This window comes from Henckelia pumila, chromosome 3 (genome assembly GCF_033568475.1).
Source record: "Henckelia pumila isolate YLH828 chromosome 3, ASM3356847v2, whole genome shotgun sequence".
NCBI lineage: Eukaryota > Viridiplantae > Streptophyta > Magnoliopsida > Lamiales > Gesneriaceae > Henckelia > Henckelia pumila.
In genome coordinates, this window is record NC_133122.1 from 53529701 (window position 1) to 53545315 (window position 15615).

At 34.1% G+C, this 15615-nt stretch overlaps 1 protein-coding gene across 1 annotated transcript; it reads right to left on the reverse strand.

The window, feature by feature from the left end:
• Window positions 1–2260: 2260 nt before the first annotated feature.
• LOC140887728 (uncharacterized) lies at window positions 2261–12010 on the reverse strand. The gene is made up of 14 exons (XM_073295168.1): window positions 11681–12010; window positions 10595–10671; window positions 9682–9840; window positions 8764–8986; window positions 7470–7556; window positions 7214–7353; window positions 6732–6812; window positions 6266–6330; window positions 5740–5915; window positions 4667–4797; window positions 4490–4577; window positions 3736–3949; window positions 3263–3369; window positions 2261–3015 (listed from the first exon to the last, which is right to left on the reverse strand). Exons 1-14 carry the CDS (start codon window positions 11846–11848, stop codon window positions 2515–2517), a joined length of 2217 nt encoding a protein of 738 aa, XP_073151269.1. The 5' UTR covers window positions 11849–12010; the 3' UTR covers window positions 2261–2514.
• Between the last annotated feature and the right edge of the window lie 3605 nt (window positions 12011–15615).

Below are 15615 nucleotides of genomic sequence, written 5' to 3' on the forward strand. Positions count from 1 at the left end.
GAGTATGTGTTGAATAAAAAATCGTGATAATCATGTGATGCATATAATGATAATCATAATTAAATATACGCAATAAAATATATATCATATCACGTTATTATAAGGTCAGTGTCCTAGACAACCTCTTATATAATAACATGAAATTATATATTGATATAGTTAGTATATATACATAATAAATATATATCATATCACGTTATTGTTTAAAAACCTTAAAGGCTTTTATACTTGTCGTATCCCTTACTGGGAGTGTAGGATGTCGTCTTAACATCCTCCCAGGATTTATAACAAGTTTTTAAAAAACTAATTTTTTTTTTCATTTCTGATAATAACATGATATTATATATTAATATATACACAATAAAAATATATAAACAGTAAAATAAAAATTCTTACTTGTTGAATATTTTTGACTTCTTCTTGTATTTTGGAGCGTCGAAAATTATAGAGAACCTTCGAGCGATCGTGCTGATAACGTGTTGTGAAAAAGTAAAAATTTACGGTAAAAAGTAAATACTCCAAAACTCAAAATATATCAAACTCTACACTTTATAATATTTTTCTCTCAACTCAATTATGTTTTTCATCACAAATGAAGACCTATTTATAGATCCACATTTGAGATTAGTCCAAAAATTAAAACGTCATCATGTACATCATCACACGCTAATTTTCCATATTTTACAACTCAATATTCAACATTCAACATTCGACTTTAAATAATAATAATAACATATTTTCAACAAATTGAATTTTGTTGAAATAATCAATTATAGTTAGATTTATTCCTTTAGGCATCGTTTGGTTTGAGGTATGGTATAAGTAATATATAGATAAGTAGTAAAATGTAATAAAAAATAAATAAGAAATGATAGTTAAAATAGTATTGGATTTGATTGATTGATTATAGTTTATTTAATTTGATTGATTAAATTTTATATAAAAATGTTACATGACTATGTTGTCCTTTTAACAATAAATAAAATAAAAATTATATTATTTATAAGAGATAATATAGTAATTTAAATTGAATGATTTGATTGATGTGAGATAAATAATTTATAATGATTTGATTGATATAAAATAAATAGTTAATATATGAATAAATAATATGATGAGAAGAACGTGGGATGAGATAAGATAAGTTACACATAATTAATAATATGGTGAAGAGAACGGTGCCTTATACTACGTAAAATATAAGGTGAACTAGGTTTCAAAACATAAATTAAACGTATATATTATTTACATTTGCGTGTTAATTTGATACGATTGCATGTATATTCATTTGTGGGATTCTTCATCCTTGTCAGCACCATCGGTTAGAGCCTTCTTCAATGCCCAACTGTTGATTAAAAAAAATATTTTATCGGTTACTTTATTGTGTGCCAATTGTCTTGAAAAATTGTTGTTTGCTTTTGGCTCTAACTTTTCCTCTTTGCCAATCAAGCATGTTATGTTACACAATCACAGGTGCATGCACAAATTACATTCCATCACATTTTCTTTCTTTCGATTTTCGTGCAACCATAATCATCATTTATGGTTTGATTTTTATGACGCCTGTAAATAAATAAATAAATAATTCGGATCTTAAAACTCAAAAATCAATTTATTATTATTTCAATTTATTTGTGATCCCTTGTTAAATCGACATGTGATATTTTTAAGTCAATTTTAAAATATTTAATAACAATATATTATCTATCTACATTAATGCAGTGTCACACATAATGGAATATAATAATAAAAATAATTATGTCTAGCAAAAGAAGGATCATTTTATGACGTAGTTGTCTAACTCTTGAATATTTTAATCCGCAGTGGCCCTCATCAATTTAATCATTACTTTACGTGACAGAGAAGGTGGATTAAAAAATTGTTAAATCTATAGCGTATTAATGAATGAATTAATGTATGAGCTTGTGAAACTTCAAAACTCAAGGAAATTTAAAAAATAAAATAAATAATAAAACTTTAAAAATCAAGGATAAGATAGATGTTGCTGTTAGCACATTAGCATCAAAAGATACAGCCTAAATTAAATATCAAACAAATTTGGCATTGCCTTTGAAATTCATTAACAGTTGCAATCCCTCTATGCCTAAATATCAAAATAACACACAAAATAAATTTTTTTTTTCCTTACAGCCACTGCCAACATGCGCCTTTGAGCTGGGTTTTTTTAGCAAACGCCGATCGAGAGTTTTTAATCATCATATAATAATGATAATTACAAGTGCGTAATAGGTATAGACAGTGAAACAAGATATTTATTGATTATTAAAATTACAACATTTTCTATACTAAGCACAATTCAAAGACCAATACTTGCGGGTATTCTTCGTAGTCAAAATGAACTGCTCTTGTTCGCCATTCCTCGTATGATGCCCCCCCCCCCCTCTGAAATCAAAAATAGCTACAGAAAACGGGGTAGATGCCTCCTTTTGGATCTCTCTATAGATTTCATGAATTTTCACTCAATATCTCTACGACATTCACGACTATAAAATGTTATCTATTCCGAGCTGAAACTCTGAAATGATTATCATCATCCTCATCATCGCTTGAACGGCCTCGATTTTCAGCAGGACGTTTCAGTCTCTGAAAAATCTCATCAAGGGATTCAGACGACGAAGCACGTGACAGGAGTTGGGTTTCTTGAACTTGACGTAATGGTATAAGCTTTTTTGCTTCCATATTGGCTTTAAAAGTTTGGAAACCTTGTTTCATAGATGCCCATTTTGAAGCTAAACCGGATGGAATGCCAGAGGCGTTGGAAGGATGAGAGCTTTTATCGTTAAGCAATGACACTTTAGCAGATGCAATTGTCTCGACTGGGGTAGTATTATCGGACGTGGATTTGCTTTGTTCTCTTATTGCAGCATATTTGCTGCTAATGACTTCTTTGCTTCCCGAATACCTCCGCGTGTCATCTTTTAAAGGCTTCGATGAACTTCCCTTGGTATCCCCTTCGCTGAATTCGGATGTCATCTTCGTTTTGAGGGAGTTATCCTACGTGATATATCTTATCATCATTAAGAATTAAAGAGTACAAACCGGGGTGTGTGACACAACACCACCAATTCTTCAAGATGAGACTAACAACAACTTGACAAGAAATGTTATAGGGAATCTATATGTACGATGACCAACAAAGTTTGTAAGTCGTATATAGTATTTTGGGGTAAGGTGCTATGATAATTCCGAGCACGTTTATAGTTAACCAAAAGGAAATCTGCAAGAGGGAAATATCACATACAATTTTATTGATGCCAGACTCTAGATCTGTGCTTGCACCATTGAAATTTCGAGCAAGTGGAATAACATGTTCCCCGACTTTCCGCCCTTGTTCCAGCCAGGTCCTTTCTGTCAATTTACATAACTAGTTATGATGAGATACCACTCTTCACCTAACATCACCATGAACACAACAAAAAATACTATCTCCATGCCCGACATAAAAGCTTTATTTTCTTATTTAAATGGCAATTTCATAAATACCCTAGCTAAGATTATGGAGACGTGGGATCAATAACAGACCACCGTCACTTAAAAGAGCGAAGCGATAAATATGTTGTAAGCAATTTATATTTCAACTTTCATTTACATTTGTGTGCGTTCACATTGGATCACTAAAAACAGGAGAAAGGGAGCAGTGAGAGCAGTACTTTATATGATTGGAACTTTGTGTAAAATGAATTTGCAACGGAACAACTAAGAGAACTCATTTACCTCTCTGTAATATAAGCAACCCAGAAGGATCAAAACCATCCATATCATCTGCTTCCGTGTGAAGTTTAAAAATCTTCCAGTTACAAAAGAAACTAATGATCCTGTCGAAAAAGTTGCTTGCCACAAGGATTGTATAGATAACCATGATAAGGGGATAAATTTTGTTAAATCCTTCCCCAAAAAAGGGCATTTCTTCATCGATCTTCCCCATATGCTGCAACCATATTTCATCTCAAATCACATAAAACTAAAATTTCTCTTTTAACCAGCATTATTGTGTACCACACCATATTTCCATGTAAGGCAAAGCATGTGTTGAATGTTATATAGACGAGAAACAAAAATCAATTCCAATATTTTGGGCCATTTCCTACTTCATTACCTACAATATCCATTGTCCTGGTGCCACGTGTTCAACAGAAATTTTAAATTAAATAAAACCAGAATCAAAATTAACTGGACAAATAGCAACAGCCAACAAGAGAGTGGGCATAGCAACCGTTGGAATAGGAAATGGTGCAGAAGATCCCACACAATCACATATCACAAAAGCAAACGTGCTGAACGGCTAGAATTTTAGATTGCATAGGAAGATAGTTATTTTGAGATTAATATGCAAAAATTAAAAAAAAAGCTGTCAACAGAAAATATGTATGAAGCAATAAAACAAGAATAAATGAACAATGAAACTGAACCTAGTAGCAAAATTAGTTAGCATAGCATTAATGAATTATCAATACTATACAAAGCTCACCTTTTCAAATATAGTCTTCTCTGATTTGTCAAAATTAATGAGATTAAGAAAATTATATGAAATTGGGGGCGCATAACGAGCAACCATCCTGGCAGTCAAAAGGAAGAACTTGTTAGCTGATAGAGAATATTTACAGCTATCCAAATTATGACACTGAAACAACAATAAAAACCTTACGAGCATATCATAAGCAAGCTGACCGAGCTTGTTTGTTTTGGTGTCAGCGAATAAAACATTAGCATTCCGACTTTGAACAATGAATAGTACGTGCAAACACACATATACATTAGAGGGACAAAGGCACAGACCTGTTATGATAACAGAAGAAGACATTAAACATAAAAATCAATGTAACACATAAAAAACTCTCCAAAAATCTGAGCGCCTGATGTTTAGTGCAAGTCAACAGAAAAGGAAAAAACTGAAACTGTACAGGCAATGAGAAAATGAAAATAACGCAACACAAAACATATCTAGCAAGCAAAAAGACAAATAAAATGAAGCAGCAACAGTTACTTCACACAAAAGTGCTAACAAAGAATAAAGGGTCATAAGGTACAATCTAGATGGGTGAAAATAAAACAAATGCTTACATAATGAAAACACTTGTTACGGAGCATAGCAGAAGTTAAAGACTAAGACCTACAAAGGTGAATCATACTCCGAAAGGAAAATCAGATAGCTATAGTCATCAAAAAGCTCGTCTTAAGGAACAATCTCTGATGAAGTCTTATTTCATCAATTTTTCCCACTGGCTAATTCTTGCAAAATCCTTGTTTATTACTGCTCTACGGACTGCTATGCAAAATCCTTGTTTATTACTGCTCTACGAACTGCTATGCAAGAAACGGTGTTCCACATGTAGTCCCACATCACATACACCATGTATGTGGCTCTTTACAAGTATTTTTTTCACATCTTTCTTTTTCCACTTTGAGCTGAGCCAGCATCATTCATTCCATAGAAAGATTCAAATTGATCATCAAATGAACTGTCTAATGCTAGCGCACAATATAGATATAGAAAGGGTAAATGCAGAAAATAAAATTAAAAATATTTTTCAAAGCATAAAATTTCAGGCACTGTCAAAATAGTATCCAAATGTTCTTATTCTGTATTCAGCAGAGACCAAGAAAACTTTGCAAAATGAACAGTCTCCAATTTTCAACGAAAAAAGATAAGAGACACTCTTTACTGAGATCACAACTCAATTGTCAATATAACTTTGTTAAAGTTGTCATGACCCATACCTGCACCAAAACCTCTTCATTTCCTACGGATTTTATGAGGACCGAAAATAAAGATAAATCAACTCCACTAGTCAACATAGTGGCCTCAGCAAGGAGTATAGCAACTGACATGCAACCAAGAATAATAGCGAAGATCTTTTTCAGATGTTTCCGCAAGATACACCGCCATACAAACTCTGATGAGAAAGACAAAGACAATCATCAACTATGAGGAGCCTATGATTAGACAGGAGCATTCAATGTTCTTTAAATATATTTGATATGGTTCTGAACAACAAAATTAACAAAAAATTCCAAGAAAGGGAATTATATGTTTATACGTCTACCAATTATATTAAAGCAGAAGTTTCAATAAAGTACAGATTAATGTGTTCCCTCATATTCAGATTAAATTTTAATAGTCAGCGTCAGGTCGAAACTTGCACACTATGAACCATAGATTTTGTTTTTGTCCAAATGGATGAAGCATTTTAAAATTATCAGTATTCTTATTCAAATACACGTGGCACATCAGAGCAATGTATACCTGTCATATCGAAGAAAGAGCCTAATTTACCACTTCTTTCAGGTCTAAAGCTCGACACAAATTTCCTGTATCATAAATAAGAGTTCAGATTTTCCTCTTAAGTCACCAATAGTGCCTTAAATGCAATTATCTGGCCAATATCATAGACTGAACATGAGCTTTAAATACAATCAAGTCAGATATAATCACGGGTAAGCCTGAAATACAATTAAATTATGTAAATTATCAGATCAAGCACTCCATCTTTATGACACTTAGTTACTGTTTTCTACCTTTCACGAACTATTATAAAATTAGATAGTTTAGAACGAACTCTTCTTTGAAACATCACTAACAAACTTGGAAATCTCAAATTTCAGGTATAAATAAAGGAAAATTCACATATGCTGTTTTGTAATTCAAATGCAAATTGTGATTGATGAGTTAAATTCTGGTAGATCCAAGAGTAGGAAGGTAAGGTGCAAACCATCCAAGAATGCTGCGCCGTTCATAATTCTTAATTGTATCTTCTAACTCAAGCGCCTCCATGACATACGTCAGGTACTCACTACAAAAAAAGTACAAAAACCCTAGATAAGTTGGCAAGTTACCAGTTAAATGCTGAAGCCTCAAATATATTCCAAATTACAATCATGAAAGAGCCACCATATGCTATCACAGTGACCCATGAGGTATTTATGCGGGGGGAGGAAAGCCAAGTAAAAAGCTAAGGTATATAGACAAGATCAACAAAATGAATGGGACTATGAACCAGTAAAAAACCGAGACAAAGGTTTTGAAATATCAACACTACAAGAAATGGTATGAAGTTATCATAATGGCAATTAAAAGGGATTGGAGCGTACGAAGACAGACAGATGATATGAAACAAGCAGAAAAACATAGAATTATAGGATGCCAAAAATTCACTCAAGCCCCTAAAAAGATTTTTTCACACAATAAATATACCTTTTACATCGATAATACTCCTCTCGAGCTCCCCGCAGGTGACGCCTTAGAGTCGCCATTGATTTCTCATCGGTGTCATAATCCATATCATTTTCTCCCAGACGACCACCTTGTGGCTTAAAGGAAGGATCTTCTTTGAACTGGGATATAGATTAAAAAAAATTGAAACTTCATGCAATATATAAATTCTAATCAACTTCATACAATATACGAATTATAATCATGTGGAATAACTACACTGCAAGAAACAAAGTACCATTTTCACTAACATGTCGTCAATGACATCCATATGAGGTCTCAATGGATCACGCTTAGACATTTGCTTTGATGTTGCCTGAGCGACCTACGAAAATCCAATCGAGAAAAAGGAAACTAAGAAAGATTTAAAAGGTAATAGAATTAGCCAAAAAAATAGAAAATGAGCTAAATGCATAGGGAAATGTCTTAAATTTTCTTTATACATACTCAAAACGGAGAATATTTTCTAAGACAAAGAGATCAATATCATAATTGTGAGTTAACTGACCAAGTACTCTTTAATATGGAAGATAACAGCCACGCGAGGGCGACGGTACAAAATCTCAGCTACACTTTATTTGACCAAACTGATCACGAGACAAATATTTGGGTAAACATATCATGCTCCTTAATTTGAGAAAATCATGAACTGTCTGCATCAAACATAAGCATTCTAGCTAATGAAATTCTGAATTACTTTGCTCGCAACAAAAATCACCCTTAGGCCTTAGCTTCCTCGAAACAGTTTTTTAACTTCCAACACGACAAAAATCTAAAACCCTTCGTATGACATATTATCATGGGCCATGCATGAGAATACTAAAAAGAAGGCTACTAAGCCACCAGTAAAAGTGATTCATGGTTGTGGGAGGCTAAACTGGCTAACATTAAATAGATATTATTCCATGGAACATGTCCTATGGGTTATGATTCATAAACATTAATCATCCTTCGGTTAGTTGTCTATGATTCATAAACATTAATCATCCTTCGGTTAGTTGTCTATGATTCATAAGAATTAACCAACCTTGCAACTTTTATCTTTTCCTTTCTCTTCCTTAATTTAAGGTACAAGCTTGTTCATGCATATAATTGGACGAAGACTAATAGGTTTTTCACAATCTATGCATTACAAGTTTCTATTATTATTGGGTCAAGGTCTTCCACTGCTATGTTCATACTTATGTTCCAAATAAAAGAAACATACTAGACACTTAAGCTAGATGCTTCACCATTAACAATAGCCTCGAACTAATAATGCAGAACGGCAAATAATGCATAAAAAAAGTAAAAATCCAATTAAGTTGTTCCAGCACAACTTCATCTTAGCAAACAGGTAAGTGAGTTTATTGATTATTAACTGAATAAAAGAAATCTGGTTTGAAGGTTGAGGAAGACTTGGAAATTTCACACAATACTTGTGCACAGATTCCCAGTACTTCAATTATGTTCAGGACAGAGCCCAAGAAACATGGTCTTTTTACCAACAGACGTATATCAACTTGGAAGCATGTGTTTAATGAAGTACTAACCACAATGGCATTTGACAAATCTTGGTGAGCATCATCAAGTTTCAAAGCCATTTTAGATATCTTGTGTGAGAGAATCTTTTGACGAATGGTCCAGTCAGCATTTCTCCAAATACTTTTTGGAATCTCACTCAAACCAAATCCCAGAAGGAATGCACCAGTCACAAGTCCAAATGTATTCGAGCATCCCATTGCAAAACCCAATATACCTTGTTTTGGTTTATGCCTGTCAAAGATGCAAGCAATAAAGAATAGATACTTGCAAATCAAGTTTGAGGAAATCAGTGAATCCACTTCATTGTCATAATAAGTAAACTGTCATCAAGCAATACCAAAAGGTTCTCGAGGAATAGTAGTTGGTCAGAGTTGCATGAACTACATAACCCGTTAGTTTGTCTATGTTTTATGGGTGATCATCAACAAAAGTCTAGAGCAAACATGTTTAAATCTAGAACAAATATGTTTAATATCTCTCGGAATCTGCTCTCTGTTCATTTAACAAATGTTTGGACAAAAAGAATTCATTATCTGTCATGTCATAAACATATTACAAAATATAGTGAAACCGGACTCTCCAATTAACGTCATCATCAACCGCGCAATTTCATCCGAGTAAACAAGAAAGTATTCTGGCTCAGCAATAACTACTATTAGAAGAAAGAAACATGCAGGCTTTGCCGGCTGTAGTAAATTCATGCCAATTACAAACTTATATGAAACACTAATTCAGCAGCACAACGGAACACTCGAGACAGAAACTACTAAACCCTTCACAAATTACATATGTTCCAGGAAGAAAGTGTTATCTTCCATCAGGCATCAATAGATCCAAAACATGCCAAGAATACCGAGATTTATTCGTAACAGAAGAAGCAGACAAGCAATGAAAAAAAAACTATTTTATGAGAAGAAGGAACAAACCATTTTGCGTCCATGGTAAAGAGGAGAATAAGTCCCAAAAAACCAAAGGACCCCACAATTAAATAGAAAACTAAATTTACACGTATGCTAGTCTTCAATCTTTCCATCACTGTAAAGTCTCCAGCATCTTCATAACCCTGTATGAGGGGCACAGCAAGCCTGCTCAGAAAGGTGAAAACATAATAAATAAATAAATAAATAAATAAATAAATAAATATATCAAGCATATGATGATTCCATCAATAAATATAATGAGCATCTGCAAGTATTTAAAGATAATAAAAACCACTAGAATGTCATATTAATGTTCACTAGCAATCACCAACAAAACAGAGTCAATGCACACTGAGTAGTAGTGAGCATTCCTCCACTCTCCCTCCCTATCACCCGTCATTTTTCTTTTTTCCTTCCAATATGTCTCAAGGAATCGAAGTTCATGACAGTGCGTCAAGTATTCCAAGAAGTTAAAAAAACTAATAAAATAGTATAGTTGCACACCAAGGGCTTGAATATCAGATTCCTTTAACAAAAACAATTTAAATAGCACAGTTGCACACCAAGAGTTTGGATATTAGATTCCATTAACAAAAACAATTTAAAGTAAGATGCCAGATGCCACAAGATGAAGCAGCAACTGGGAATTCTTAAATCCATTTACAATGGAAAAAACTATGGACCAAAAAGTCTGGAAACATTTTTATCTCTGAAGACCATAATTACTATTTACTTATTAACAGAAATGCGGACTCTCAGATCAAACCAAATAAGACAAACACACGATAATATCATAAACTCTCGAGACCATCAAGGTATAAAAAGGATGAAAGAAAATGATAGAGAGAATGGGGTTCTGACCATAAGCCCTTGATGCTAACTAATTATTAATGAGCAAAAAACCTAAAATACAGCATACCATGTGAGCAAAAATGTACTCCAGTATGACCAACTCCAAAAGAAAGAGATGCCGTCATTTTGATGACCAATTATTGTCTGCATGGCGAGAAAGACATTAAGTTTATTCAAACTCACAGATCTATATTGCCAAAAAAATTCCAGCAGACTATAAATCGGAGGAACCATCAATTTTTAGGTATTATTTAGTAGAAAAGACTGCAAAATATGCATGAGAAAAAATATGCGATGAGGAAAAATGGGGCACATATATATCAAAGCTTTGTCCTAGGGCTAGAAGCATTGGAGAACTTATATGGGGACTGAGTTCACCCCTCACTTGACTCTAAATAAATTAATTTAAAGTGACACTGAGAGAGACCAGTCCCAGATTTTTTTATAGCCTCACCAAACCAGGCCCCGACTAAAAATAAGCATTTAGAGTTAATATTTTGGCTATGCTAACAAATTGAAATACTATGCAGGCCAACCAACTTCCAAGGTAATCTTATTCTTAAATTTGGTTCAACATAACTAATTAAACTGCAGCAGAAATACAGTGTTTCTTGCAAAGATTATGAATTCTCTAAAGCTTTTTCAATATTTCTTGCATAGAAAATTATCCCTTGGTAGTTGGTAATTTCCAAATGCAGATCAAGAGTCCAAATGAACATAGTATTTCTTCTAAGTCATGCTTAAGAGCTTGATACTCTAAATTCAATAGTATGGGAAAATGGAAAACGATAAAAGAAGAATTATCAACAATCTACTCACTGCAAAAACTTTTCACATGATTGATAATTCTGTAGCACCCATATTCAAAGCTAATTGTCAGACGAAACTGTTGCTCCTAAGTCGTATTCCAAAAGGCAAACCCTCAAATGAATCAATGACTATAGATCAACAAACTAATATTAAAAGAAGAAAAGACAGAGAGGAGAGCAGGGATGACTTCAAAAAACGATCAAACGAATTCCTAGGCAGTGAAGTTAGCTGATCACAAATCAGATCATCCGTATCAAAACCAAAACATGAAAAACATGCAAATCCAAATAGCTGAAATCCAAACAATTCAGCTACAAAACATTGAAAGTAAATTGCAAATTACCGTCCAAATGTCGGCAGGTACGAGGATAATGATCGAAATCGAGCAAAACCAGGTGTAACCCACAGTGAGATACACATATCGCCGCACCTCTGGACCGGCGAAGTATTTTAAAGTCAAAATGACCATTCCTAGGGTTAGTGGCAGCGAGATCATATAGAACACCCACATTTTGTGATGCCAATTTTCCAAAAATATTAAAACTGCGAATGAATGGAGAGGGAATCGATCGGAGAATTGGAAATGATGAGTGTCGTTGAAGAAAGGGAAAGGGAAACTTTTGCTCCGACTCGGTACGCTCAGCTAGCGGTGTCGGGGGGAACGAAACGCACGCTTCTTAGGATTTGTTTATCTAAATAATTTTTGTTTGACCTTCTCAATTTTTTTTGCAAATTTTTTTAAAAAAACGGTCATAAATCAAAAAATTTGGTTGACCAAAGTCATTTTTCAAACTCTCCCCTACTCATATAGTTGACGATATATAGTTGGTCTCTTTTAAATAAATGTTATTATTATTATATTATATTATTATTATTATTATTATTGACTCTATACAAATTACCCATATATCATTTTACGATTATATAATAAATACTTTTTTTGTGATAAAATAACTTATTTTTTTCCTTTCTTTTTTATAACTTCGAACAAATGTGATAATGACGTCGAATTCAATTTTCACTCTGGTAGAGTAAAATAAATAAAAATAACGGATGGCCCATAATGCAAATTTTTTTTTTTTTTTATTTCCATAAAAATGAAACATCTCATGTTAAAAATGATATATGGTATCTAAAATAACCTAAGGGAACCAAGCAACCAAAGTGGCAAGAAAACAAGATTGAAGGAACCAGAACTCGGTGCACCATGATATAAGTTCTTTCATATCTATAGCGAACATAGACTTATATTCATGGCATCCCTCCGTGGTTTTGGCAGTTTTTGATGATTTAAACGAATGAGTATCATTAGACAAACGTGTCATATCATCGGAAAATGATTCGGTCATTATAAATACTACATCAATTCATTCCTACACATTCAAATACAATCAATTGAGAAAATCTGAGTGTGAGAAGATTATGCACACTGGTTCCTAGCCAATTTCAGCAAAACAAATATTTTCCATCAAAATATTTGTGTTTGAATATTGTTATACTGCAGAGTGCAAACACAATATACAAACGTTCGAATACCAAGCTGAAAGACATTCAAGGTATTCGGGGTTGATTTTAAGTGTGCGGTCTGGAAACAAAATTCATAGAAATCCATTGTATCTTGGGAAAACATATGCTTAGTCCAAGTGCATCACCGTGGTGGGAGTAAATAGTTTCTTAAGAAAAGTGAGTGTACGCGCCTTGGATTCGCACTTATGATTTTGTAGCAAGAGATTCGTGCAGTTCTTTGATAGCAACACTATACAAGGAAGATTCACTGACACTAGCAGTCGACAGAAGAGTTACTGGGCAGAATCTGAATCGAATAAATCATATCCCACCAACATTTTTTAGGTTTCTTCTCGTGTTTTTATTAAGCATTATTTTTTCTTTCGTTCATTTTTGTGCCATCGCAATTTCATCAGTTGTCTAGTAACAATGTATGTGAGTTTCATTAAAGATCCATCTTAGACTCTCTCACGGTCTCACCCACATGATAAGTATTATATGAATGAAATTTTAAAATTATATCGTTTATAGAATTTGCAAGCACATTTGAGATTTATAATATAAAATAGTGATTATATATAATCATGAAAATTCAAAATATTTCAAACCATATAACATTTATCTTTACACATTATTCATGTTTATTTTATCATACTTATTACTATGTGTGTGTGTGTGTGAGTATAGTTTTGAAGGTGCGGGGATCCATTGACTTCAGTTAAGCTAAGCGCACAATTCAAGTCCATGTGTTATTTTTTTATTAAAAAAATAAAAATAAAATCCATATCTCCTTCACCACCCCATCACTTTCACAATGACACTATCCCGTCGCCTCCCACTCATTTTGTTCCGACCGTCAAAATCATCTTGTACCCAACGGTGTTGCTATCGCCGTCACCAACTCAAGCCACTCCACCGATCGACCATCTTACGGTGACTCAGCCGACCTCCCTTAACCATCCAAACCTTGATCTAAAATGCGCTCAACCCCACGAACAAAAAAACACTAGAACTCCGATCTTGGCCCCATCCATCGACAATTTTAGATCTTAGATTGGTCATATTTCAAACACAAACACCCCGAAAATTAGGTGCTCACTGCTGCTGCTTCTAGGCCGACGACTTCTCTTGACTTTCTTGGCCATCTCCGCCCTGTTTACGGTGATGGAGAGTGGAAAGTAGCAGTGATCAGCGGCCTTGGATTTTCATTTTTCTTACATTTTGTTCTTTACTGATGATATAACGTATCCATTTTCTCTTATTTTTTAAATAATAAAAAAAACACTTTGGTATATGTTGTGTGCCAGCTCTGCTGTACGCTACATATTATCTTATTGTGGCCAATTTTAATTTCTAAAACGTATTCTCTGTTTTATCAAAATGGTCATTTATCGACTTTCGATATGTTATATTATTGTTGATCAAAGGACAAGAATAAAAAAAATAAGTAAATAACAATCCTAACATAAACTCAATAAAAAAATTTACCACAAAAATTCACGTGAGATAGTTTAATGAGTCAATTTTGTGATATCAATATTTTATTTGAGCCCTGAGATTATCATTGCACAAGAACGAAGCTCTGCTTTTCATATCTCTGGACCTCTCTAATTTTGGTCAACAAAAGTTGGATTCTTGTTTAGTGGGTAAAGTGTTGTCGGCTAAGGCGGTAAATCGGGCTACTCTCATAGCTCAAATGCCTAGAATCCTTCAGTCGAAGAAACAGGTGATTATCGAGGTAATTGGGGAAAACTTATTTCTATTTGATTTCGCTTCTTCCAGTGACCGAAGTCATGCTCATCTTGATGGGCCCTATACTTTCTTTAAAGATCTGGTGATTTTCAAAGTACCGTTGGGCCTACAGAAACCAACTGATATGGTTTTTGACGAAATTCCAATATGGGTCCAAGTTCATAACATCCCGATCGCTTTTATGCATTCGAAAATTATCCGTAATATTGTGGAAAACATTGGGAGAGTTATTGAAATTGATGCTGGTCTTTACGGGAGTTGTGCTGGTAAGTTTGCAAGGGCTCGTGTAGTCTTGGATATCACTAAGCCTCTGAAACAGGGGATGTTAATCACTCCAGAGAACTCGTCGGAGGAACTTTGTATTCTACTTCTTTATGAACGTTTACCCAATTTCTGCTTCAAGTGTGGGAAACTGGGACATGTTCTCCGTGATTGTGATCTAAAGGGAGATGGAGTTTCTGAACCTCAATTTGGCAATTGGATGCGAGCATATGTGTTCTCAAGGGAGAAAAATTATTCTCATCATAAAGGGAGTAGTTCTTATAATAGTGATTCTTCAAGAGAAAAATTCCAAAATAATTATGAGGATCTAGGGGTTGCGGTTGCGTTGGTTTCATCTCAGATGAAACAACAAGAGACGGATTCCTCTCGGGATAAAAGCGAAATAGATGAGAACGTTATTCGATCTTCAGATACCCAGCTGCCAAACAAATCCTCTCCAGAATTGGTTAATAATGATCTTATGGTGGTTTTGGAAATCACAAGTGCTAATTCTGCGATCCCTGTCACTAATCTAGTGGGTTCAAGCAGCAAGTCATCCTGGAAGCGGTTGGCAAGAGAGGCTCTTTTAGTAGAGGATCAAGCTTTGAGTATTTTGGTGGCAAAGAGTCCAGCTAAGCGTCCTCTATCCGATCACGCCTTTGTCACTGACAGGGAGAAAAGAGCTAAGTTGGAAGTCATAATCAATAAGGAGGATGATGTTATTTCGGTGGTGGCTGCGGTGCAGCCCCGCCGACCTTT

Excerpts from the sequence above, each read along its gene's own strand:
- LOC140887728 (XM_073295168.1), bottom strand. The coding sequence starts at position 11,848 with ATGTGGGTGTTCTATATGATCTCGCTGCCACTAACCCTAGGAATGGTC. Across the intron at positions 9,841-10,594 it reads AGTACATTTTTGCTCACATG|GCTTGCTGTGCCCCTCATAC; the intron begins GTATGCTGTATT and ends CTTTCTGAGCAG. Across the intron at positions 4,578-4,666 it reads AGCTTGCTTATGATATGCTC|GATGGTTGCTCGTTATGCGC; the intron begins GTAAGGTTTTTA and ends TTTGACTGCCAG.